This window comes from Indicator indicator, chromosome 1 (genome assembly GCF_027791375.1).
Source record: "Indicator indicator isolate 239-I01 chromosome 1, UM_Iind_1.1, whole genome shotgun sequence".
Taxonomy (NCBI): domain Eukaryota; kingdom Metazoa; phylum Chordata; class Aves; order Piciformes; family Indicatoridae; genus Indicator; species Indicator indicator.
The window spans coordinates 116079753-116103891 of record NC_072010.1 but is presented as its reverse complement, the minus strand read 5'-3'; the positions used below and the strand labels follow the sequence as shown (position 1 = coordinate 116103891).

At 40.4% G+C, this 24139-nt stretch overlaps 1 protein-coding gene across 2 annotated transcripts in view; it reads left to right on the top strand.

Moving 5' to 3' along the window:
- DSCAM (DS cell adhesion molecule) overlaps nt 1–22249 on the top strand; it is a 420943-nt gene extending 398694 nt beyond the window's left edge. Inside the window, exons 32-33 of one of the 2 annotated variants that reach the window (XM_054400269.1) lie at nt 1907–1909; nt 21971–22249. In XM_054400269.1, the coding sequence (XP_054256244.1) occupies nt 1907–1909; nt 21971–22249 (282 nt within the window). Of the gene's footprint in view, nt 1–1906; nt 1910–21908 lie in introns of both variants that reach the window. The other variant, XM_054400261.1, reaches the window with a different exon arrangement.
- The last annotated feature ends 1890 nt before the right edge of the window (nt 22250–24139 follow it).

The following is a 24139-nucleotide window of genomic DNA, read 5'->3' as shown; positions in this document are numbered from 1 at the left end:
CTGGGGATGCATATGGCGTCCATCTGTCCATCTCCAACTGCCCACTAATAAAATGTATGTTAGCAGCAATACTTTGTGCTTCAGAGCAAAGGTTTACTATCAGAACAGCTCATAAAGACAGGTTGTAGAACATGTACTATCCCTCCTGCTTTGTAGCATCTTGTCAAGTTGTAATAATCCTTTGGTGATGTTCTTGAGCTGTTACACTCTCTCTTTGACATCTCCTAATATCACACCAGGATTATCCAAAGGCAAGAGAATGAAAAAATGGAGAAAATTAAGACAGTTCAATAGCTCAAGAGATATGGAGCCTTCTACCTTCAGACAAATTTAAAACCACTGCAACTTCTTACTGACTGAAGGTGCCTGAGGGACATCCATCTATTGGGGGCTCAATCAAATTTCCAGTTTGCAAAGAATACTGTCTCTGCTGATACCCTGCTGCACAATAGCATGAGTAGATTATCTGTGGTACTCTCAGATCAAATACATTATAAAGTCTTCTCACAGGATTTGTCCATCTTTGTTACAGAATACATGATGTGACATTACGGAGGAGGATATAAATGGGAAAAAGGCAAAATTATATTGGTGTGCTTTTAAAAAACCTAATTCTTTTGGGTTTTCTTTAGCACATATGTTTGCCAGTGAGGGTGGAGCTACCTATATTCGTGGAAAATAAACAGTAATGTTCATATATGTAAAGAAATATTAATGAATTAACTATGGCCTTGTGCTTAATATATACCATAAATGGAAAAGTGGTTGTGAGAACAGAGGAATGGAAGATAGATAGTGGTATCAGGACAGTCATTCAAAAGCAGGACCTGACACTGAAAAGCAAGCATAAAGAATTTTGCTAGAGAAAGCTAAGAGAAGTACATGGCAAGAAAAAGACCAAGCAGAAGGCAGAAAGTTATAATACATAAGGCAGGAAATTAATGCACCATACAGATAGATAAGAGGGAAAATAAGTAGGAAATAAAACAGTGAGAGAAATTACTGATTTCTGTGTTGTCACAGAGTAGAACTGCAAACCCAAGAGCTGTAGAAATAGATAAAGATAGAAATAATTTTCATATCTAACTAAAAAAACCTGAGATAAATATTTGCCCTTGCTCTGCTACATGGAAGCATCTGCATTCACAATCAAGCAAAAATTGCAGCCCTCTGCTTCCAGTCAGTCAAGACCCAATTTTTATTATTTCTTTAACAAATACCTTACTGTCTTCTTTTCATGTTCCAAATACTTTATTTTTTGCACATTTAGTGTTTTGAAATATTCTACCATATTCCATATAAAGATTAATTTTTTTGAGGGGATACAGAACCAAAATTTGGTCCTTGTGCTTGAGTTAAATGCTTCCAGGTTTGGAACATCATCATTGTCCCTCCAGTGAATTACAGACTTGTAGCCATCTTCACCACGCCATTAGTTTAAAATGCTTGAATTACTACCTGCTTTTCTTGATTAGTTTTAGCTTTCCTTTGCAGTAAGGAAATGAAATATGTTATGAAATTAATAATTAACTTCAATACTTTGAAAAAATATAGTGTTCCAGTGGAGCAACTTGAATGTTAGCCCATAAATATTGAATGATATGTTATTAAAGGTTACTTTATGGAGGGCTTTAAAAGAAACATACAGCTAGAATGAATATTCAGTAGTAGTAGACAGACCAATACTTTTAGTGTTCTAATCAGTGAGAAAAGATGTACTGGGTATCTTTCTTCTTCTGCCCACCACCACAGAAACTGTGCAGAATTAATAATTCAAATACAATTAATTAAAGTAATTCTACATTTAGGAACGTGGAGAAGAAATACAAAAGTTAAGATATTTAGATGAAGTAGATGAGAACATCTTAGATGACAAACTGGCTGTGCTTCTTATTCTTCCTTGAAGCCAGTCTTTTCTTTCAAGATAACTTTTGCCTTGTTTTCATGGTGCTTTGCTTTTCTTCTCCCCCAATTTGATCTCTTTCTTATACAATGTCACTTCCTGTAACCGATGCCTCTTCCTTCCTAATTTCTGATCTCACTTTTCAAACTGCCCATAGTGCTACCTATTTCAACAAATATTGCTTCTATTGCTACCTATTGCTTCAAATTGAGATAGGTAATGATTAGAACTGGGGAACCTGAATGCTTTTTCATTGGAGGAAAAGGGGTGATCAACAGTCACTGACTTGTATTCTAGGGGCTGACACCAACTTGCTGTGGTGTTCCCAAATTCCATATAATTTTAATTCAAAATTTTAGTCAAAACCTTTGATTGGTCCATCAGCTTGAATTGCATTTGGATGGCTCATTAGATGTCTAAGCAAGCTTAGTAACTGATCGTTTCTAGCACTATAGCTATGAGTTAAGACTGTCTTCTCAGAACTCCCTCACAGTACATACAACTCTAACTCTGTAACCAGTGATGCATAATAGTTGATTGCCTCATGTTCTAGACCACCATGAGTCTTCTCATAGACCTCATTCCTTCCAGTAAGGTGATGTTGCAGATGTGCACTCAGGTCAGCAGTCAAAATTGCTTCTGGCTTCTGGATTTCTAGACCTTTTGCCTAGCATTTAGTTTACAGAAACAATAATCAGTTTCATGAAGTCATCTCAGATATGGAATCTTAAAAATGCAAGGATTTTGCCATGCAATAATAATTTTATAAGTAAAAATAGAGCAATCATACCTAATGTCATGGCAAATAGTAAATAAGGAAACAAAGTGATTTTGGCATACTGAATCTGAGAAGTGCATTAGGACCTCAGAAAGATCTAGGTATTTGGTATGGTTATTCTCTAACAACTCAGAGTGCCAAATGCATGGCACTGAAATACACATCTCTACATTTAGCAACCTGATCTGGTTAAAGATGTCCCTGCTCACTGCAGGGGGGGGTGGACAAAATAACCTTTGAGCATTTCTTCAAACTTGATGCATTCTATGATACTGTGATTGTATTTCAGCTGAAGCTAATGCATCACAGAATGGTTGAGGTTGACAGGCACCTCTGGAGGTAATCTGATCTAACACTCCATACTCAAGCAGGGTGACCTATAGTAAGTTGTCAGGACTTTGTCCAGTTGACTTTTGAATATCTACAAGAATGGAAACTCTACAACCTGTGTGGGTTATATATTTTTTTCCTGATGTTGAGACAGAGCCCCCTGTGTTTCAGTTTGTGCCCACTGCCTCTGCTTCTGTCACTGGGCATCACTGAGAAGAGCTTGGTTCTGTCTTTGCACTCTCCCTTCAGGCATTTACGTACATTGGTGAGATCTCCCAGAGTCTTCTCTTCTCCAGCCTGAACAGTCCCCATCTCTCCTAGCATTTCATCATAGAATAGATGCTCCAACCCCTTAATCATCCTAGTGGCTCTTTGCTTGACTATCCCCAGTAGCTTTGCATATCTCTTGTACTGGTAAGCCCAGAGCTAGACACAAACCCCATGCAGATCAACAAGGGCAAGTGCCACCCATTTCTTCATTCTGTCAAGGTCCCTTTTGATGGCAGCACAATCCTCTGGTATGTCAGCCACTCCTCCCAGTTCTGCATCATCAGTAAAATTGCTGAGGGTATGCTCTGCTCCACCATCCAGATCATTAGTGAAGATGCTGTACATATTTGGACCCCATATTGACTCCGAGGTACACACAAGTTACTGGCCTCCAACTAGACTTTGTTCCACTGATTCCCTAGGCCTCCCTATCCAGCCAAATTTCAGCACACCTCACTGCTCATCCAGCCCACAATCCATAAGCATCTCCATGAGGATTTTAGAAGACACAACGCTGAAAGACTTACTGAAGTCAGTATAGACAGTATGCATTAACTGACACTCACCTGCCAAGCCAGTCATCACAAAAGGTTATGATGTTGGCCAAGTCTGACTTCTCCTTGATGCACCCATGCTGACTACTCCTGATACCCTTTTGTTGTTTATGTGCCTGGAAATGGTTTCCTGGATTAGCTGTTCCATCACCTTCCCAGCAATGGAAATGAAGCTGAGTGGCTTGTAGGTTCCTGCACCCTCCTTCCTGCTGGTGATATCTGCTTTCTTCCAGTCTTCAGGCACTTCTCCTAACCAGGATGATCAAAGATTATTGAGAGTGGTCAGTTCCCTCAGCGTTTGTAGGTGAATCTCATCAAGGCCCATGGATTTACCTATGTCCAACTTGCTTAAGTATTCCCTGCCCTGATCCTTGTCCACCAAGGGTAAGCCTTCCTTGCCCCAGCCTTCCTTCTGTCACCTGTAATATATATTTATAGAAGCCATCCTTGTTGTCTTCAATATCCTTGGCCAGATTCAACTCCAGCTGGGCTTCGACTTTCCTAGCTGCATTTTTGCAGTTTGGACAGTGTTTTTGTATTCCTTCCAGGTGATCTGAGCCTGCTGCCACCTTCTGTGCACTCCCTCTTTCATGTCTGAGTTTTGCCAAGAGATCCTTGTGCATCCATGCATGTCTTTTGGCATTTTTGACTGAGTTTCTGCTCCTAGAGCTTGGAACAGATTGGAGCTTGGATTGAGATTCATCCTTGAATATCAATCAGCTTTCTTAGACATCAGGCTACTTCTAGTTGTCTATACAAGCAGCTGTAGATGTTCTCTGCATCATTTCCTTCACACCAGGTCAAAACTTTGGAGGTGTTATTAAACAGTCTTCAATAAAAAATATTTTTGGAGCTGTATTTCTTGTAAACTTTTCAAATGTCATAGCTACAGGAAATGGAACAGGAAAGTAAGATTTTTTTTTTAAATTAATCCTACATTTAGTGTTTTGAACTCATGTTTTATGCTTCCTTATGTTCTGATCTTTACAACAACATCAACAGATTTGGAAAAGGATTCAGCATCAACAATAACATCATTATTTTTCCTTTTACAATAACACATTATAAACCACCAAGCAAATAGAAATTAGTGTTAAATTACAGCTTCTGCATAGCTTTTAAAAAATGAAGATGTGGATGTGTACTGTACATGAGTTTCTGTGGACTTCACAGAGCTAGCAGACCTGATCTACCCAGGCCTTGAAGCTGGTAGCATTTCTCAGTAAGCCATTAGAATAGTCACATGTCCCAGGAGTCACATTAAAACAGAAAAGTGAAGCAGTAGAGTTAGCATGGGAGTATTTTAAACACATGGGATAAATCATATCTTTCAGAAAAATTCAATTCCTATCCTCTTTGAAATGTTAATGTTCTTTATGGTATAAAAAAACAATGTCACTAAATTGTTAGCATTCCATCTTTCTCAACAGCAAAACTCCCAGAAGTCTGAGATTATGGTTACTGTTTTCCTTCCCACAGTTGTCACTAACTAGAAGCTTGATTGGCAAGATCAGGTCCTCGAGTAATAGGCATACTGGACAATCATCTCAAGAGTATACTGGGTCCATCCAGATAAAAACTGAGAGGGTGTGGGGTTTTGGTTGGTTTTTTTTTTTCCATGTTAATATTCAGAAATTTCAACAATTATTACCCAAAGTTTACCTGAGAGGTTGACAAATGAGTCAGTCTTTTGTCCTCCAAAACTGTCATTCGAATTTTGCATTCAGAAATTGGGTGGGACAGAATTTGAAGAGAAATAAATTCTTCTCCTACCTCCCTCTGTGCCACCAAAGAGCCTGTAATGTAAAAAAAAAAAAAAAAAAAAAAAAAGTGGATGATAATTGTAGAGTCTGAAAAACTTTTATAATAATAATGTTTCCTTTTTTTTCTATTTTAAAAATATTAACCACAAATTGAGTTATCATAACAATCATTCTTAACTGCAATAAACATTGCAGTAGTGGTTTATTAAAAATAGATCGCCCTTATTATAATTTTAAATCTCAGTAATAGCCTCAGCCAAGAAACCTCATGGGTTTTTTCCCTTCCTTTACTCCTAAATTATTGTGTTTGAGAAAAGAACAGCTATTAACTGGGAAAATATTTTTATATTTCTGTGCTTTCCAAGTACTATTTATGTCTTTTTTTTGTGGACAGACCACTTATTTGTATCCTCTGGCAATGGAAATCATGCTTGGAAGAAATAATTCATGACTAGTGCTTGAATAGGAAGTATCTAGAAAGCTTTCATCTGGTCTCTGGATATTTGCAGAAACCACCTTTTCACAGGGGTACTGTAAAACTCAGACCCACAGATTATATTTTTCTCTGATGCTATTCAGCACTCAAAAGAGCCTCTTCAAATATGTGTCATTATCCCTAATGGTTAAATTGACTTGGACAAAACAGCAACTTGTCTGCCTGATGCCACAAAACAGTTGCAAGCTGGTTTTGACAATCCTGCTTCATTGCCTCTGTGGAGATCACATTAATATATAAACCCTGAAGGACTAACATCATCTCAGATACACTTCCAGAGAAGAGCTATCCTTCACTGGGTATGTCAGATTAGAAGATTTCTGAAATCCATTCAAAGCATTCCAAGATTTCATCTCTCAGCACCTCCTTTACAAAATGTTAGCTGATGAAAGGAACTTACTTGGAAAGAAACCTGCATGTGGGTGGGGAGAAAAGTCATACTTTGAAGAAAAAAAAAAAAAAAGATTTTCCAGAGACTGATTTCACAGCCACAAATATGGCAAGAACACCCCATTCTTCCATGAGGAAGCTGAGTGCTTTCCTGAATCCCTGTTCCTACAGAAAACAGAAGCACCACTTTGCTAAGTTCCTGCTCTACTGCAAGCTTTTTCCTCCTGCTGTCTGTGTGCTGTAGGATGATGCAAGAGGGGAGAGCTCCATCCTCTGTCCATCAGCCCTCCTGCTTGGCCTATTCATCCCAGAGGAGGGGATATGGCCAGCAGCTGCCACCTTCTCACAGCAGCCAGAGGACAGGCCAGGCCAGCTTTCAGTCAAGCAAATATGGATGCCTCTTTGGTCTGAGCTTTTAGGTTGGGCACCTAAGTCAAACAGCCTGACTCTATCCCTAAGCCTGTTGCATATTTACTAGAAAAGAACCCTGATCTAACCTCTTCAGCTTTGCTGAATGATCAAGTTCTTTCAGTAATTAAGATGCCTTAATTAGCATTCTTGATCCAATATACAAGTTTCTGCTGCTTTGACTAATCCTGCCAACTTGAATGTCAAAGTCTTAGCTTGTAGACAAGTTTTAAGCTACAGAATGCAAAGAGTTTATTAAATAAATATTTACAAGGGTCCCTTAAAATAGAGTCTGGATATCACCTGCAGTGCATAAATGTTGTCTTAAGTACCCAAGTCAAGACACAGATCTTCTTTTCCAGTATTCAGTCACTACAGCTAAAAATAAGCTGCTTAGCATACTAAGAAAAATATGAACCACACAGTAATAGAAAACACAGTATATTTCCAGTGTCAGCCCTGTAACCCAAGATAAAAAGATATGAACTCTTTTTGACTTCAAGGGTGAAGGAGTTATTTCCCTCTTCTACTCATGTAGGCAAGTACAACATAGTAATTCTGTGATTCTATTTAGAGACTTGCTTTTTATCCAAAAAAAATGCTGACAGAGTTCTATAAACTGCACCAGTAACTGAATCCAATACAAATATGGCCAATGGGGATTCAATAGTGGCTGAGACTCTGAACTGAAGGCTTCCAGCTCACCTTTTGCCTCCTTTTCCCATGCCTCTTAACAGTTCCACATTTTCCAGATCCAAAGCTGAACTTCTTGAATATATGGGGGAACCTGTGTTTGACCTCTTCTTTTTTCTTCAGACATCCCACAGCAAAGTACTCAAAGTTTAGCATACAGATTGTTTTCAAGTTCTACACTTGTACCATCTGTTTCCAAATGCAACAGAACACAGATATTAAAATATTTACACACATCATTTATAGCATGTACACAGAACAAAGAAATCATCATTCTAACTCCACAATTGGAGACCAAGGCCAAATTTTCAGGGATTTATTGCATAAGGGGGCAAATGAAAATAGGCAAATAGGAAAACAGCAAAAGAGGCAAACAGTTGTAAGTAGTGGAAAATAACTTGCCTATTTTTTTTAGTAAATACTCTTAACATATATGCTAACTTCTTTGTAGATATACTTATACCTATGTGACATTCTGAAATCATTCCTTTAGACAACCATCTCTAATGTTCCCATGTTAAATTCTCCTGGAACACCTTCTTTTTATGTTCTGTTTCTCTGTGAGAAAGCTAGGAATATGTCATAAAGAGACAGACTGTGCCCTTTGCTTCTTATCACAGAAATGGCACGTCAGTGAGGAGAGTAAATTGGCTTTCTCCTTTCTCAGGTTTTATTTCTGCTATCAGGAGCTTTTCCCACTTTTGCTGTGAAAACCTGAATGTTCTGCTGGGAGGAAAATCATTTCATTCTGCATTTAATTTGACGTAACTATGTACTTGGAATCATCGGCTCACATTATTTTCCTAGTGGATTTACAGAGACAAAGATTCACCCTTCAAGTTTTTTAACCTTGCCAGCACAATTAAAATGAACCTAAACAGGTTCAGAGAAGAAGCTAAAATATTATGAGATGAGAAAAGGAAAGTATTCCAGCGTGAATCATGAGTTTATATAGGGCAGTGAATACAAAATTTCTATATAATTATAATGTGCAAATTCAATTTTAAGCAGTGCACAAGACATCTAGAAGATAAATTCAAGTCACTGATTATTAAAGAAATTTAAAGTGTTTTTACAACTGTTTTCCATTAATTAGTACTACTGGTATTAAGGAGATTAGTGTGTAGCAGCAGAATTATCTTTTCCTGTTGCTATCTCTCTAATTTGTTTGTGATTTGGTTAGAAAATTAACATTGACTTTGGAAAAATTCAGTATCCCAGACGGTGCTGACTTGTAATACTGTTTGGGTTTTCTTTTCTTTTAGATTAGAAGTTGCATGTTACCAACAAAAACTTTCTTACTAAAACTGAGATTTTAATTTTTTTTTACGTTTGAATTTAACTTAATTTTTCTAAAGCTAATTATTTGCTTCATGGTCTTTTTTCTTTTTATTTTTTTTAATAGACTTCAACTATTAAAATAGACTACCCATATTTTCTGTAGGTTTGGAGGCGTTGGATTGAACTGTTCTTAGTGGAGTTTTATGCCTAAAGCAAAGATTACATTTATCAGTAAATTTTCAGCTACTTTCTTGTTCTTACAGCCATAACTGCAATGTTAAACTTCTAAAATTACCAGCAACCATTCCAAATCAAACCAAAGATGCTGTGTTCTCTTCAATTAAAATAATAAATTTTGAGAGTGGTTCTGTTCAGAGCCCTTATCTTAAACCTCACTTAAATTTCTCCTGCTCATGACATTTTAATTTTGAAAGTGTTTCCCCCTGACAGTGTTGAGACGCAGTAAGTGCCATATTTGAATGGGCTTTCCATCAGCCCAACATAACCAGAAGCAGCTGTTTCCATGCAGACAAGAAGCCTTGCTTTGTGGTCTTTGCAGTCATTTACAGCTGTTACTGCTTTAACTGCCTTCACACACAGCAGCCTCTGCTAATTTCCCCTGTGCCAAGAGGGGATTACCTTAATGTAATCTGAGATCTGTCTGTAGGAGAACTGAGAGACCTCATTGCTGTCTACAACTACCTGAAGGGAGGTTGTAGCCAGGAGGGGGTTGGTCTCTTCTCCCAGGCAAGCAGCATCAGAACAAGAGGACACAGTCTCAAGCTGCACCAGGGGAAGTTTAGGTTCGAGGTGAAGAGAAAGTTCTTCATGGAGAGAGTTGTTAGTTGTGCTGCCCAGGGAGGTGGTGGAGTCACCATCCCTGGAGGTGTTCAAGAGGGGATTGGACGTGGCACTTGGTGACATGTTTTACTTATTGATTCTGTGATTCTGTGACTACAGTACCTGAAAATGCAAAACAGTTCTTACCTGTGAGAAAGCCTGTATCAGGAATAGTGTGGCCAGCAGGAGCAGGGAAGTCATTCTGCTCCTGTACTCAGCACTGGTTAGGACCTTGAGTACTGTGTCCAGTTCTAGGCCCCTCAATTCAGGAGGGATGTTGAGTTGATCAAACATGTCCAGAGAAGGGCAACAAAGCTGGTGAGGGTCTGGAGCACAAGCCCTGTGAGGAGAGGCTGAGGGAGCTGGGACTGTTTAGCCTGGAGAAGAGGAAGCTCAGGGGAGACCTTATTGCCATCTGTAACTACCTGAAGGGTGTTTGTAGCCAGGTGGGGCTTAGTCTCTTCTCCCTGGCAGCCAGCAACAGAACAAGAGGACACAGTCTCAAGCTGTGCAGGGGGAAGTTTAGGCTTGATCTCAGAAAGAAGTTCTTCACAGAAAGAGAGATTGCCCATTGGAATGTGCTGCCCAGGGAGGTGGCGGATTCACTGTCCCTGGAGGTGTTCAAAAAAAGAAAGATTGGACGTGGCACTTGGAGCCATGGTTTAGTTGTCAGGAAGTGGTAGGTATTAAGTAATAGGTTGGACTTGATGATCTCTGAGGTCTCTTCCAACCTGGTTGATTCTGTGATTGTGTGATTCTCTGATTCTATGATTCTGTGATTGGAATGGGCTGCCCAAGGAGGTGGTGGAGTCACCGTCCCTGGAGGTGTTTAAGAAAAGACTGGATGAGGCACTTAGTGTCATGGTTTAGTTGATTAGTTAGGGTTGGGTGATTGGTTGGACTTGATGATCTTGGAGGTCTCTTCCAACCTGGTTTTATTCTGTGATTCTGTGAAAGGCCATGCTTGTGCTGTGAAAGTGAAGTAGAAACTAGTATCAGTAGACAAACAAATTTATAACAGTACTTTCTTAATCTGACTGTAGTGATAGTGTTTGCCACCCATGTAAGAGCTTCTTTATATGCTAGCCTTTATCTCATAGCTGCATGTATAGGTGGATGTATTTGTTCACCTTTGTGTGACAACATCCTTAATTTAAATGTGAGAGCTGAACTTCTGGTGCCACTGGATCAATTAACAAAAACGCTGTGAGGCACCTCATCAGGATTAGCTGACTCAAACTATTGAAAATGTGGAGACCAAGTTACAGTAATTCATCCATGAATATATCTCCAGCAGGACAGTGCTGGTACTGATTTCCTTGTGGTAGCCTGACCTCTCCATAACTATTAGTAGAATGTTATGCTTACCTGTAGCCTTGGCACAGTCAGGTTTAGTTGTGAATTTATGGATATGGTGCAGAGCCTTTTGAGGCTGACAGAGTGGCTCCCAAATGATTTCAGTGAACCTTAAGTGTGGTTCGAACTCCTCACCTCTCCATCCTCTGTGCTGAATCTATAATATCCAAAGATATCCCAGGAACAGACCTGTGAAAGATGCCAGTTTCCATGGAGTCACAATCGATTTAACCCTCAACTGAAGTGATGTATAATTGAACAGTTTCTGTTCACTGCACCCAGGATCAGCAAACTAGTCTTAAAACTGCAGTGTTGCTAACTAGAGGCAGCTGAGCACAGCTTTGCTAGCTCAGCCAGTGGGCAGGAGAATGCTGTCTCAGAGAATCCTTAAAAATGCATGAAGCAGCTTGCGTGACAAGGTGAAGACAGAAAGAGAGAGCTCTTGTACTGTACTCTTCTATCATAATTTCATTGTTTATTGACAATTTTTCTCACTTTAGCTTTAGAGTGCACGTGGATTTACATGGTGAGGTCCCTTTTACAAGTATTTATGACTTAGATATTGCATTAAATCAAAACAGGAAGACCTCAGCTTTGCACCAGCACTGTGAGGTTGAACATCCATATGGCATCTTCATACCATCAAAATATATCTGGCCCCTGGAGTTAAACAGCTTTTTCCTTCCTTATCCTGTCAGCACAGCAGTGGAGAGGCCCTTGGAAAAATGTCAGCTCTCTTAAAAGTTGCTTCAGAAAGGTACAAAGCATCTGACAAGTCTTTTGAAAGTACATCGTATGAAAGACCAAAGTTCTTCTTAGAGAAATACAAACCAAAAATGTGTTTCAATTCCTGTTTCATTAGGCCTTTTAGGTAACAATGTGATAATTAAATCTCTGGCATTCAGTAAGACAGATGCACAGCATGTCACATTGATGTAGTACAGATTTATGATCTCAGTTAAACTATAGCAGTCATGCTTTTGTTTTAAGACACATTGATTAAGGACTTTTTCTTGGAATTAGAAGACTGAAATCTATATAACAAAATGAATCATCTTTAAAAGAAAAGATCCACCTTAGTTGGAATCCTCATTTTCAGTCACTTAAACCTAATCTGCAGCAGGTATAAATCAATTTGTAGTCTTGCTGAAATCAATATTGCTACTCTGATTTATAGCAGTAGCAAATTTGGCTCCTGAACTACAGTTTTACTGATAGCCTGGTGTTTCTCAAGAGAAAACTCCCGTGATTGTAGTCAACAGCAACTGTTGTTTTTGTTTGGTTGTGTGAAACATAGCTGGTATTTGTAATGCTTTTATGAAAATGCCAGTTCTAGCAGATTGAAACACATAACATTTAATTAGCTGTCATAGATCTTCAACTGATCTACAAGCATGCAGTTTTCACAGTGGAAAGGAAACTTTCCAGTTTTAAAGTTCAGCCCTGCAAGGACAATAGGGAAACTTAGCATATTTTTCTAAAGTGTTGTGGCTGTTTCCTATCTATATGATCACAAACATGAACAGCTTAATGTGCTTTTATGCCAGAATCACAGAATGCTAGGGGTCAGAAGGGGACCCTGGAGATCATCTGGACCAAACTCCTGGCTAAAGCAGGGTCACCTAGAGTAAATCGCACAGGAACATGTCCAGGTGGATTTTGCATGTCTCCAGAAAAAAGGACTCCACAGCTTCTCTGAGCAGCCTGTTACAGTGCTCTGCTGCCCTCAAAGAGATGTTTGTTTTCCTTATGTTTATTTGGAACCTCCTGAGTTCCAGCTCATGTCCCCTGCCCCTTGTCCAGTCACTGGGCACCACTGACAAGAGTCTCACTCCATCCTCCTGACACTCACCCTTTAGATATTGATAAGCATTAGTGAGATCCCCCTTCTCCAGGCTGAACAGACCCAGCTCTCTTGGCCTTTCCTCATAAGGTAAGTGTTGCAGTCCCCTAATCATCTTAGTGTCTCTCCACTGGACTTTCTCCTGCAATTCCTTGTCCCTCTTGAACTGGGGAGTTCAGAACTGAACACAATACTCCAGATAACATCTCAGCAGGGCAGAATAGACTTGGAGGAGAACTTGCTGGCCATATTCTTTCTTCTTAATGCATCCCAGGATAGCACTGTCTGTGAGGACACATTGTTGGTTCATCGTCATCCTGTTGTCCACCAGGACTCTCAGATTCTTTCTCCCAGAGCTGCTCTCCAGCAGGTCAGGCCCCAACCTGTCAGAAGCTGTTCTTCCCCAGATGCAGTACTCTGTGCTTGCCCTTGTTGAGTTTCCTGACATCTGTTGAAACACTGCAAGAAGGCCAAAGGGTGTAATGATGTGAGCCACAAAGCCAAGAAGGGTAGGTTAGCACCTGAAGTGCACTCAGGCACTCTGTTGGCCTTGTTCAGTGTTATGCATTCAGTCAGCTTAGAAGTGCCCCCCAGAGACTGAGCACTTTGATCATTTTTGTTGGGTAGCCATGCAGAGTTTGAAGCTGCTCTGAAGAGGGGAAGAGCATGTGCCTGCTCTCCCAGGAGCTTCTTCACTAATGAGAAAGCTGTGCCCTACCTTCTCCTTCCTTCTTCTCCCTTTCTGCAGCCTTTCTGCTCACTAAGACTTATTTAAGGAAGTGCTTGGATCTTTTACCTTTTATTCTGGATCACCTTAAAGGATTATTAAATCCAAATCTGAATAAACTCAGAAGAAATCTGAATAAACTCAAAAGAAATCTGAGAGCTCCTGGACTTGCTAATGGTGTGCTTCTGTTGATCAGGAACAAGTTGAGGTTCTCATTCATTCCAGCAGTTGGCAGTTTGCATAGGGAAAGTTCACCATTTTCATTACTGATCAATACCAGTTCTAGAGACTGGAACCCTATTATTCAAAGCAGCCTTCACAAATTTTTCCTTATTTTCATTGTTCAGTGGTGGTATTTTACTGCCATTATACAAAGAGCATTGAGAAGGCACTTCCACACTGAATAAATCCAAGGGGGAAAAAAATAATAATAATAAAACAAAAACAAAAACAAAAACAAAACAAACAAAAAAAAAAAAACAAAGGCATATAAAGGCTCTTGCATTCTTTCCAACTCAAAGACAAAACATAGCCTTTTCAAAAGTCATTCAAAGTTTGCTATCTTCCTACAGAGGCATGAGTTAAAGCCTGCCTTTGGCTTTGGTTCTCTTCATTTAATTCTCCTCCAAGTTTCCAGCAGGTATCCACCTGATCTTTCAAAGGAGTGCTGAATCAAGGGAGGTACCAGAAAGCTCAGCTGGGTGCTGGGAGCAGCTGCTAACTTCCCCACTCCAGGACACCAACCACTCTGCATCTGGAAAATGTCCCCTTGCTTCCCATTGCAGCCAGTCACTTTTCCTGTCTAACAAGGCAGGAGGTCAGAGCCAGTGCTGAGCTCCTCACCGAGCACCCTGAGGTTGAGACCTGTACCAGTCAAGCAAGGAGGTGCAGGACTGATCCTCTTTATGCCCGTTCTTGGCTGAGCATGAGACGGGATCAAGGTAGGTTTGACTCTCAGCCTGTTGGAGTGGGAATGATTACAGTGCAGTGCAGACTGTCCTGCAGGTTCAGTGCAGGATACATGGACAGAAGATGGACAGCAAGGGAGAACCAGCAGGCTTCAAACACTGACAGCAGCAATTGTAAGAAATGTTTTCGCTGCTATCAGCCTGGCTGCAATTCAAGCTGTGGCTGTCTAAGAAAGCTTTGCCTGCTAGCATTTAATGATGTGTCAGGTTTTGAAGTGACAAAGATCTCTGAACATCACTTGTGCTCTTTTTTTCATTAAAACTCTCACCTTGCCCTTGCAAACCCTCCACCCTGTCCTCATTTCTAATCTAAGATTTTCCTATAGGCAGCCCTTTTCCTGGAAACAGCCTGTGACTCTCAGCAAAGGCTTCACTGATTTATTTGCTGTTCTGGAGAGCTGGAATACCCCACTAAACTTTTTAATCAGAATAAACCTGAGCTTAAAGCTATCTGTCAGCATCTCTGTCCCCAAAAAAACACAGCATCCTGTCAGTGCTTTCAAACTCAGGACAAGCCAAGAGATACCTAACACAATGGTAGAATCATAGAATCACAGAATGCACTGGGTTAGAAGGGACCTTAAAAGGTCACCTAGTCTAACCTCCCTGAGGGACACCACTTGTTACCCATCTCCATCTGGACATCAAGCTGTTGGCCACTAACCTCTGGATGCAATCTTCCAGCCAATTCCTTATCCACCCATTGAATCCCTGTCTCTCCAAATTAGACAGAAGGATGTTGTGGGGGACTGTGTCAAAGGCCTTGCAGAAGTCCAGATAGATGACATCCACTGCCCTTCCTTTGTCCACTGATGTAGTCACTCCATTGTAGAAAGCCACTAGATTGGTCAGGAAGGACTTGCCATTAGTAAAGCCATGCTGGCTGTCTCGAATCAACTCCCTGTCCTCCATGTGCCTTGTGAAATCTTCTAGGAGATTTAACAGGACCCATGATCTTCCCAGGCACAGAGGTGAGGTTGACAGGTCAGTAGTTCCCAGGGTCACTCTTTCTACCCTTTTTAAAAATGACTGTAATGTTTCCCTTCTTCCAGGCACCAGGAACTTCACCTGGCTGCCATGACTTTTTCTTCATCTTCATCTTCTTACACTGTCCAGTACTGCACAATGGCATGAAGGGTTGTATAGTCAAGTCCCAAATCAGCACAACTGTGTCAGCAAGGCACCTTGCTCATGCTAACAGAGCTGAATGGATTCAGTTCTAGCATGATCTCTGATCTGAGGAGATCACACCAGAGAGGTCTTTAAGAGCCTTTTTTACTCACTTGCCTACTGAAGTAGGCTTTGTGAATGCCCTATTACCCCAGACATATTTTTCCCTTTGTTAAATGAAATATTCTGTCACAGTCTCCAGTTCTACTTTATAAACTTTTCTAAACTAATCTTTCACATATCATGGCATTTCCTTCACATGGTAACCAAAACTTGAAAATCATCAGGCAGTAGTCATCACTGAGGGTGCTAGGACATTGTGAAGACAAATTGCTTTTTCTTTAGTGGAAGTTATGTTAGTGAGAAAAGGCATATAGTTATCATGTGGCAACTTGGTAAAAGCATCCTTTTTGCAGTCTGGGATGATCTTTGTATTGAATCTAGCACAGATTGTTAGATTTTTCTGAAGCAGATGAAAGCAAAAATACATGCAAGCTCTCTGGCATTTCAAAGGAGAAAGGAGTGCATCTCATCTTGGTGTAGTTCTGCAAACGAGATAGTTATATTCAATAAAAGGCCAGAAATGTTGAACAGTGATATCTTTCTCTCCTGTCAACCCTTCCCATATCTGAAGCTGACCTGCAGAAGAAGGATAAAAATAACTGCTGGTTTTGCAAAATGCATTATATCATATTAGTTGTACTGAAATAAGAGTACATCATTTTTGCCCAGTGCTACTTTAACTCAGCAAATACTCTGGTTTTAGTAGAAGGTGTTGCTTTTGGTGATTATCATAATAAGTGACTTTTAGCATTTGTTTACATGTATTTATTGAAGCTAACATTTTCACAGTCTCACAGTATATCAGAGGTTGAAACGGACTTCAAGAGATCATCAGGTCCAACCCCCCCTGCAGGATCACTTAGGGTAGTCTGCACAGGAATGCATCCAGGTGGATTCTGAAAGTCTCTAGAGAAGGAGACTCCACAACACCCCTGGGGAGCCTGTTCCAGTGCTCTGTCACCCTCACTATAAAGAAGTTTCTCCTCATGTTGAGGTGAAATCTTCTGTGTTCAAGTTTGAACCCATTGTTCCTTGTCCTATCACTGCGTACCACCCAAAAGAGCCTGGCCCCCTCCACTTGACACCCACCCCTCAGATATTGATAGACATTGATCAGATCCCCTCTCAGTCTTCTCTTCTCAAGACTAAATAGCCCCAGGGCTCTCAGTCTCTCTTCACAGGGGAGATGCTCAAGTCCCCTAATCATCCTCGTGGCTCTCCCTTGGATTCTCTCCAGCAGGTCTCTGTCTCTCTTGAACTGGGAAGCCCAAAACTGGACCCAGTATTGCAGGTGTGGTCTCACCAGGGCAGAGTAGAGAGGTAGAAGAACTTCCCCAGACCTGCTGGACACACTTTTACATTTAGTATAGTACATTTCTGAAATGTACTATACTAAATAATTCATTAGAGGGTCGTCCACTCACAAAAGGAAACAAAAAAAGAAAACAAAAAAAGAAAACAAAAAAGACTGAGGTAGCTCCTAGCTTAAATTGCCACATTGAGATTTGACTGGACATTTATTATTTGTATACAAACTCAGTGTTTCTAAGTACAGCAACCTTCCCTTTTGAAAAAATGCCTCAGAAAACCATAGCTCTAGAATATCTTTTGTACTAATTAGGCTAAAAGCCATGAATTATTAAACATGCTCATTTGCAGTGCTCAGGCACTTGAAAGGTTTGCTTTCATTGCTAATAAAGCACACATAGCTGAAAAGAGGTAATTAGAGCATCAAAGGCAACGAACCATTCTGAAACTTCATAATGCTTTGCCTGAAAAAGAAAATAAAATAAAAATCATCATCATTCAGGTGAATAGCAACAAACAAAAAACAAACAAACAAACAAAAAAAGTCTGCACTGTTGTGACCAGAAGAATAACCAAAGTCTTTCCAAGCAACTCCATGGATATGGCAAGAGGCTTTTAATGTCCTCAAAAATACCTCCGGAGCAGATGTAGAAATGGCAAAAGTTAACCCCTGTGGTTATATTAACGAGGCTGTGTTTTTAAGTCAGAAACACGTTAGTCTTGTAAATCAAAGAATTTTTTAGCCTATAAGACCATCTCGATCCTAGCAAGGAAGCAAAGGTTTTATTCTCAACATTTAGATTCATAGAATGGTTTGGGTTGGAAAGAACCACCCCTGCCATAGGAAAGGACACCTCCCACTAGACCAAGTTGCTCAAGGCCTTATCCCACCTGACCTTGAACACCTCTAGGAAGTGGGCATACACAACTTCCCTGGGCAACCTGTTCAGATGCACTTTACCAATTATTTTAATAATCTGCTTCATTTTATAAGCAGTTGTAGGGGAAGATGCTTCTTGCAGATAAAACACTTTTTGTGATAGGGAAAATGTCTGCATCATATCAAACAATAAGTGTTCTGTGTAAGCCACGTCAGAGATTGTGCTTTGTGTATCCAGCTCTGGAAAATGAGTTACACATTCTGGTTTCTCATTACTGCAATCCTGTTGGAATTTGCCCCTAGACATTTAGAAAATTACAGTGAAATGACTGCATATTGTTTACACAGATTATTGACTATGTAGATTTTGGGAGAAAAAAAAAAAGTCTTTTTTACATAGCCTGAAGCTCTTAAATACACATGAGAAATGTCTAGACAGGAGCTTGAAAGCTAATCTTCATCTGTGTAAGGTTCAATACTCATCTTTTTTATAGTCTATCCATACCTGTGGCTCTCAAGAAGTACTGATGTGTTAAGATGCAGAAGCAGCATTCTGAGGCGACCGCAGGGGACTGTTAATGAGGCATACTCCTGCTTCTCTTCTGCACCGGCTCCTTCCTGGAAAGTCAACCACAAAACAGAAAATGCAGTAGTAAGGGGGAATGCATGTGAAATGAGGTTACTGGTCTTCATAAAGCAGCAGGCCTTGTGATGTCTGGTAGCAGCCTGTCACAGTTGGTGTTAGGGCAACAGACATCTCTGGGAAAAGGTCTGGTGTTGTGGGAAACAGGGATGGGGATTCAGTGCAGAAACCTGATCCTCTTTTGCCAGGGCTGAGGGACCTCGTTTCACACAGGAGGCAACTCTGGGAGCATGAGAGAAACCCTGACTTCTTACCTTGGTGGTCTCTAAACATCCCTGACAGGAGGGAAGTTATGACTTTGGCACTGTAGTTAGTCACAAAGTTTTCACACCTACTATTGCCATCTCAGAGGTGTGCTTGGCTGCCCACCTTTGCCGGAGCCCTGACAGTGATAACCCTCGCCCAGTGCAACCAAAAGAAGGCCCTCACCAACTGTGTTAGCAGGCAGAGACAGGTACATGGGGGCAGCATCACTCACTCCTACACTCCTGTCTTACTCCCACACTGGGGGTAGTGATAAGGTTCTTTATTAGGATACTGAGATGCTATGAAAGGTGCAGCCACAAGCAGCAAGCAACACAAGCGTTTCCCATCTAGGCTGTCTCTTCCTTGCAGCCCACAGGGAATGGTCTTTGGAGGAAACTTCCCCACCAACTGCATTTTAGAAGGCTACAGTCCAAAAGGGAGCCCAGAAGCAAAATGAGAGGTGTGCAGTGTGAGTCTGAGGTCTGGTTGTCAAGGGAGCAGCAAAGCTGTTGGGCAACAGGGATGTACCCACAGGCAGCACAGTACAATGGCTATAAAGTTCAGTGGAGTGAGTTGGCACCTGCCTATGCCTGCCAGTTCACGTATCTGTGTCCTGATGTACTTTACCTCAGCAGCAGGTATATTGCTGTCTCAGCTGAAACGAGTCTCATGCATTGAATGTACAAAAGGTACTGTAGGAAAGTAAGATAAATGAGTAAAATCCATTTATGTTACCAGAGTCCATTTTCCAAGTGGCAATAAGCACAAACAATATAAGCACAAACTTCCCCCTCTCTCTCCAGCCTTTCATAAATGTTTCCATGGTGCACGTCAGCCTAATCTTGAGTTACGCACATCTTCCTCTGTGGGGACTAAGTACCATGTGTGCCATGCATCCCTCTTGGAGATGTAGCTAGAGTAAAACATATGGAATCAGACAGTGCCTGGGGGATTTCTGTAGGAATAAACAGTGATTCTGTGCAAATGTAACTTTTCAGCAACTCTTTGCCTGTGACCTGAAATTATGGATAGAGCAGATGCTCTTAGTCTTTTAGGTAAGATTTGTAAGGCCTTGACTTACATGAGAAAGCAAAGGACCTGCTTTATTGTCGATCATTGGATAGCTTTTAGCACAGTTAGGAAAAATGAAATTGTTATTCATTGGTTTATGAAGAAGTGTTTTTTCAGGTCTACTTTTTTATGCTGCTGGCACAGGTCAGCCTTCATTTCTGTAAGTAACTCATGTAGATAGAGGTGTAGCAGTGCCAAGAGTCTTCTACTTTAAGCATTCAGGATGCGTCTCGTCTGTAGATGAAACTATGGTTTTTATATCAGCCATAAAAATGGAGCTATACTCCTGCAGAGATCTGTAAAGGGGAAATACTGATCTTGAATGCAACCACCTGTAACAGTGCTTTTTTTCATACATCCCTCAGATTACACCATCAAATATTTTTAGAAGGGGATGTCATTATGTGCCAAATGGCTTCTCATTGTCTCGGAGCAACTTTATGAACACCTAATAAGCAGGGCTAGGATAAATAAGCCAGTCTGATTTCTATAGCAGGTTTTATACATTATACAGATATGTGGAAGGTTATACCCACTCCTGTCTAATTCCAGACAGCAGGTCCAAGGCACCAGTAGATCTGTAAAGGCAAATCCTCTGGACTGAGCTGGCTGCCATACCCAGGCTCACGTAGAAATGCACAGGAATCAGGGGGAAAAATGAGTAAGAGGTTTCCTTGAAAATATGGAACAGAAGGGCAAGTTAATTCTAGGGTGATACAAATCAGCAGCATATTGATGGGCATCATGGTAGGACATCATTAGTGGTTTAGACACAGTGATGATGGATGGCTGGCATCATCCAGCCATTGTTATACTGCGACAAGAACGTTTTTATGGTTTATTGAGAAATTCCTTTATAGCCTTAATACTCACACATCCATTTAAAATAATTTGGCCATTCTATTCTAGATTGGGAGTTATTAATTGTAATTGTGAAGGTTTTCATTTAAAATAAGACATCTACCAAGCCTCCACATTTTCCAAGTTTTGACAAATGAAAACCAAGATCTTTCCTTTTAGGATTTTAAGAAAACCTTCCTGGTCTTTTCAATTTATCTTTCTCGGTTTGTGAGTGCATGTAAAACACATCACATTTCTCACTATAATCACTTTGTGAAAACAAATATTAATAGTGAATTCATATGGATCTGCAAAAATGGAGTTTGATTCTGTAAGATCACAGCATAGTAAATGGCTGACAAACAATGCAGCAATTATAAATACTGCAGGTGGATTGATTACGGATACTCTGCTTTGGTGGCTGTGGTAGGTTGAATTTGCCCCCCCAACATAAAATTGCCAGACCAGCTCAGATGAAAGAAAATGAAGCTGTATTTACAAGCAAAACTACAATCTAGAAACATGGAATGCAATGAATATGCACAAAATATACAATATTTACATATATTTACAATTTATAAGCAGCACAAGAACCCCCTTGGACTAAACCAGGGGGTTACCAACAGCTTCTTCCTCTTCCTCCCCCTCTTCCCCTCTGTACACAGGACAAGTGAAAGAGAAAGAGCAGATGGTAGCTTGTTAGTACTTAGCCACAACAAGACCCACATTCAAGGTCACAGCAAGACCCACGTTCAAGGTCAGCAACAGCTAAGCAAAAGCACCAACTAGTATCTGCTAGAGTAAAGGAAGCTGAAAAGACGAAAGAGTTAGTTTACACAACTAGCTTTGTTAGTAATCAGACCAATGGGATTATTTAGACCTTATCATTATTTTCCCTTCTACATCCAATGGTAATTTATTTACATTCTACTACTTTTCTACTCAATCCATGGAAAATTTTCCTAGGCACATCCTAAAACCGCCCCAGTGGCCAAATCCATCTGATGAACTCCCCCAGACAGTAAGGCGAACGTAACACAGAGCATGACCGTAACTAAGGACTTGTTTTTCACTTTTGCCTTCCCAGGTGATCTCATGCATTTGCCACCCTATCTTAGGATGGACTTTTTATTGAACCGTGGTGTGCAGGGCACGAGCAGAGACCTGGGTTTGGGGCAAGCCTGCTTGGAGCCACAGAAAAGCCGAACCTTGAAGCGCCCCACTGTCCTGGAGCCGATACCCATGGAGACACCCTCCACAAGAGAAGTACAGTCATGGCAACCTGGTGCTGTGGCAACGTTACCTCAGCGAGAAGGAGCTGAGCTAGGACAGGCAGCAAAAATGAGCAGCTCCCAAGAATCCCTGCTGGACTCCCGGGGCCACTTGAAAGGAAACAATCCTTACGCAAAATCTTACACCCTGGTATAACAAAAAGCATGGTTGGACAGTGGCTGTAAATATTTACACTGAAAAAAAAAATCCAATGAGAGCTACCTTTTTTTTATTGAATTCCAATATTTATAATTAAAGAAGAAGATTGCCAAAATATTTGACAAAAAAAATAATAATATGAGTGACAGACAGTGCAAAGACTCTCTTGCTTTTTTTCTGTCTGAGTGTGAGCTTCATCTGACTGGATATCTGAATTTTTGGGTAAAAGAGTCCAGTTTTCTGATCTTCACAAGCGTTTGTGTTTTTACTGATTTTCTACAAAGTGCATGGGGACTTAACTAAAACATTTTAACTGGAACTTCCATCAGACAAGATTTAAAAGGGAAAAAAAATCTCACACACACACACACACAAAAAAAATCACCCTATTTGTGAATTTAACAGGAACATTGATTTGGAAAAACAAAAAGTCTTTTGTCATGTTTGCACTTTTTTTTTTTCTTAATTAGAAAATGGGTCCTTGATTGTTCTTTTTTTTTTTTTGTTGTTAATTAGGATGAGTGATGTCAGTGGAGTGAGGGGTTTGATTTGGGTTTTTTTTTAATATTAATTTAATGAGACACTCTTTGCATTTTGTCTATGCGAAATAAAAGGGTCTTCTGCCTTTATTTGTGATGTCTGCTTCCATTACCTTTTGCTGTACTTGGTTTTGTCTAAGTGTAACAACCATGTCAATACAGTACTCAACAATATCTTCTTGTGCCTTGGGTACAAAAGGAAAGCAGGATTCATACCTTTGGGTTCATTTGCCCACAGCTTTTTTGCTGCCATGGGGCAGACAGAGAGAACAGTGCAGGTCCCCAGTGCTCTGAATCAGACTCACTTGGAATCCTCTGTGTTCACTTCATCTGCCACTGAGAGGCTTTTGTTTGGCTTCAATAGTTTTTAGATCAGAAGAAATGTGTTGATGTTACTTTTACTGCCTAGGAAGGGACCTTTTAGTCCATTTGGGAGCAGCACTTACAGAAATTAGTCGCTTACGTAAAAGGAAAAAACTCAGCTTTACCAATAACAGGAGAAAGGGGAGGGAAAAGTTATTCTAGGTCTAAGATCAAGGCAGATTTCTTTAAAGGAAAAAGTCTTTTTACAGCGGGAGCTGTCAGCTCATATTATTGCATTACATCTTTTGATTATATGAGAAGTAATATTGCTTTTATACAAAGCATAAATGATTAAATACTACAGCTGGTGGGTTTAACACAACAACATTTGAGTTGCCTTGCTAAGTGCTTCCTTGAGCATGTTCTGGCTACCTCTGTGCTCTCTGACCAAGAGAGCACCCCAGGTTGGTGCCAACATGAGGATGCTGTTCAGAGCTGGCTGGAAATATTAACTGGGTTCTGAAAGCAATAAAATTCAGCGTGCTTGAGCAGGCTGAGAACCTTCTGCAATTTCCCTAGCTAGTGGGAATGTGGGTAGTGCTAATTCGAACTATTCGGCGCCATGCTCAATTCAAGCTGTTTTAAATAGAAAAATGCAGTTTTGTATAATAGTTTCATTACTATTAATGATCTCATTATGCTGTTATAAGGGTGCTAAGTTAGCAAAACATTTAAGTGTCATAAAATTATTCAAGTTGCACTTGTATTCTTAGCTCTGTGAAGCCCAACTGCTAAAGCTCTGGGAAGTCTTACAGAAGAAGCCAAATGAAGACATCTTTGAGGTATGTACTTCTTACAGAGTGCTGTCACTTAGATAAGGAACCATTTCCCATCTGGTCTGCCTATTTGACCAAAATAGTGATAAATTGTGTTTTAATTTTTTAAAAAATCACTAAAAAAACATTAAAATGAACACAATCTCAACAACACTCAACCTGGGGTCGGAGTGGCTGGAAAGCAGCCAGGCAGAAAGGGACCTGGGGGT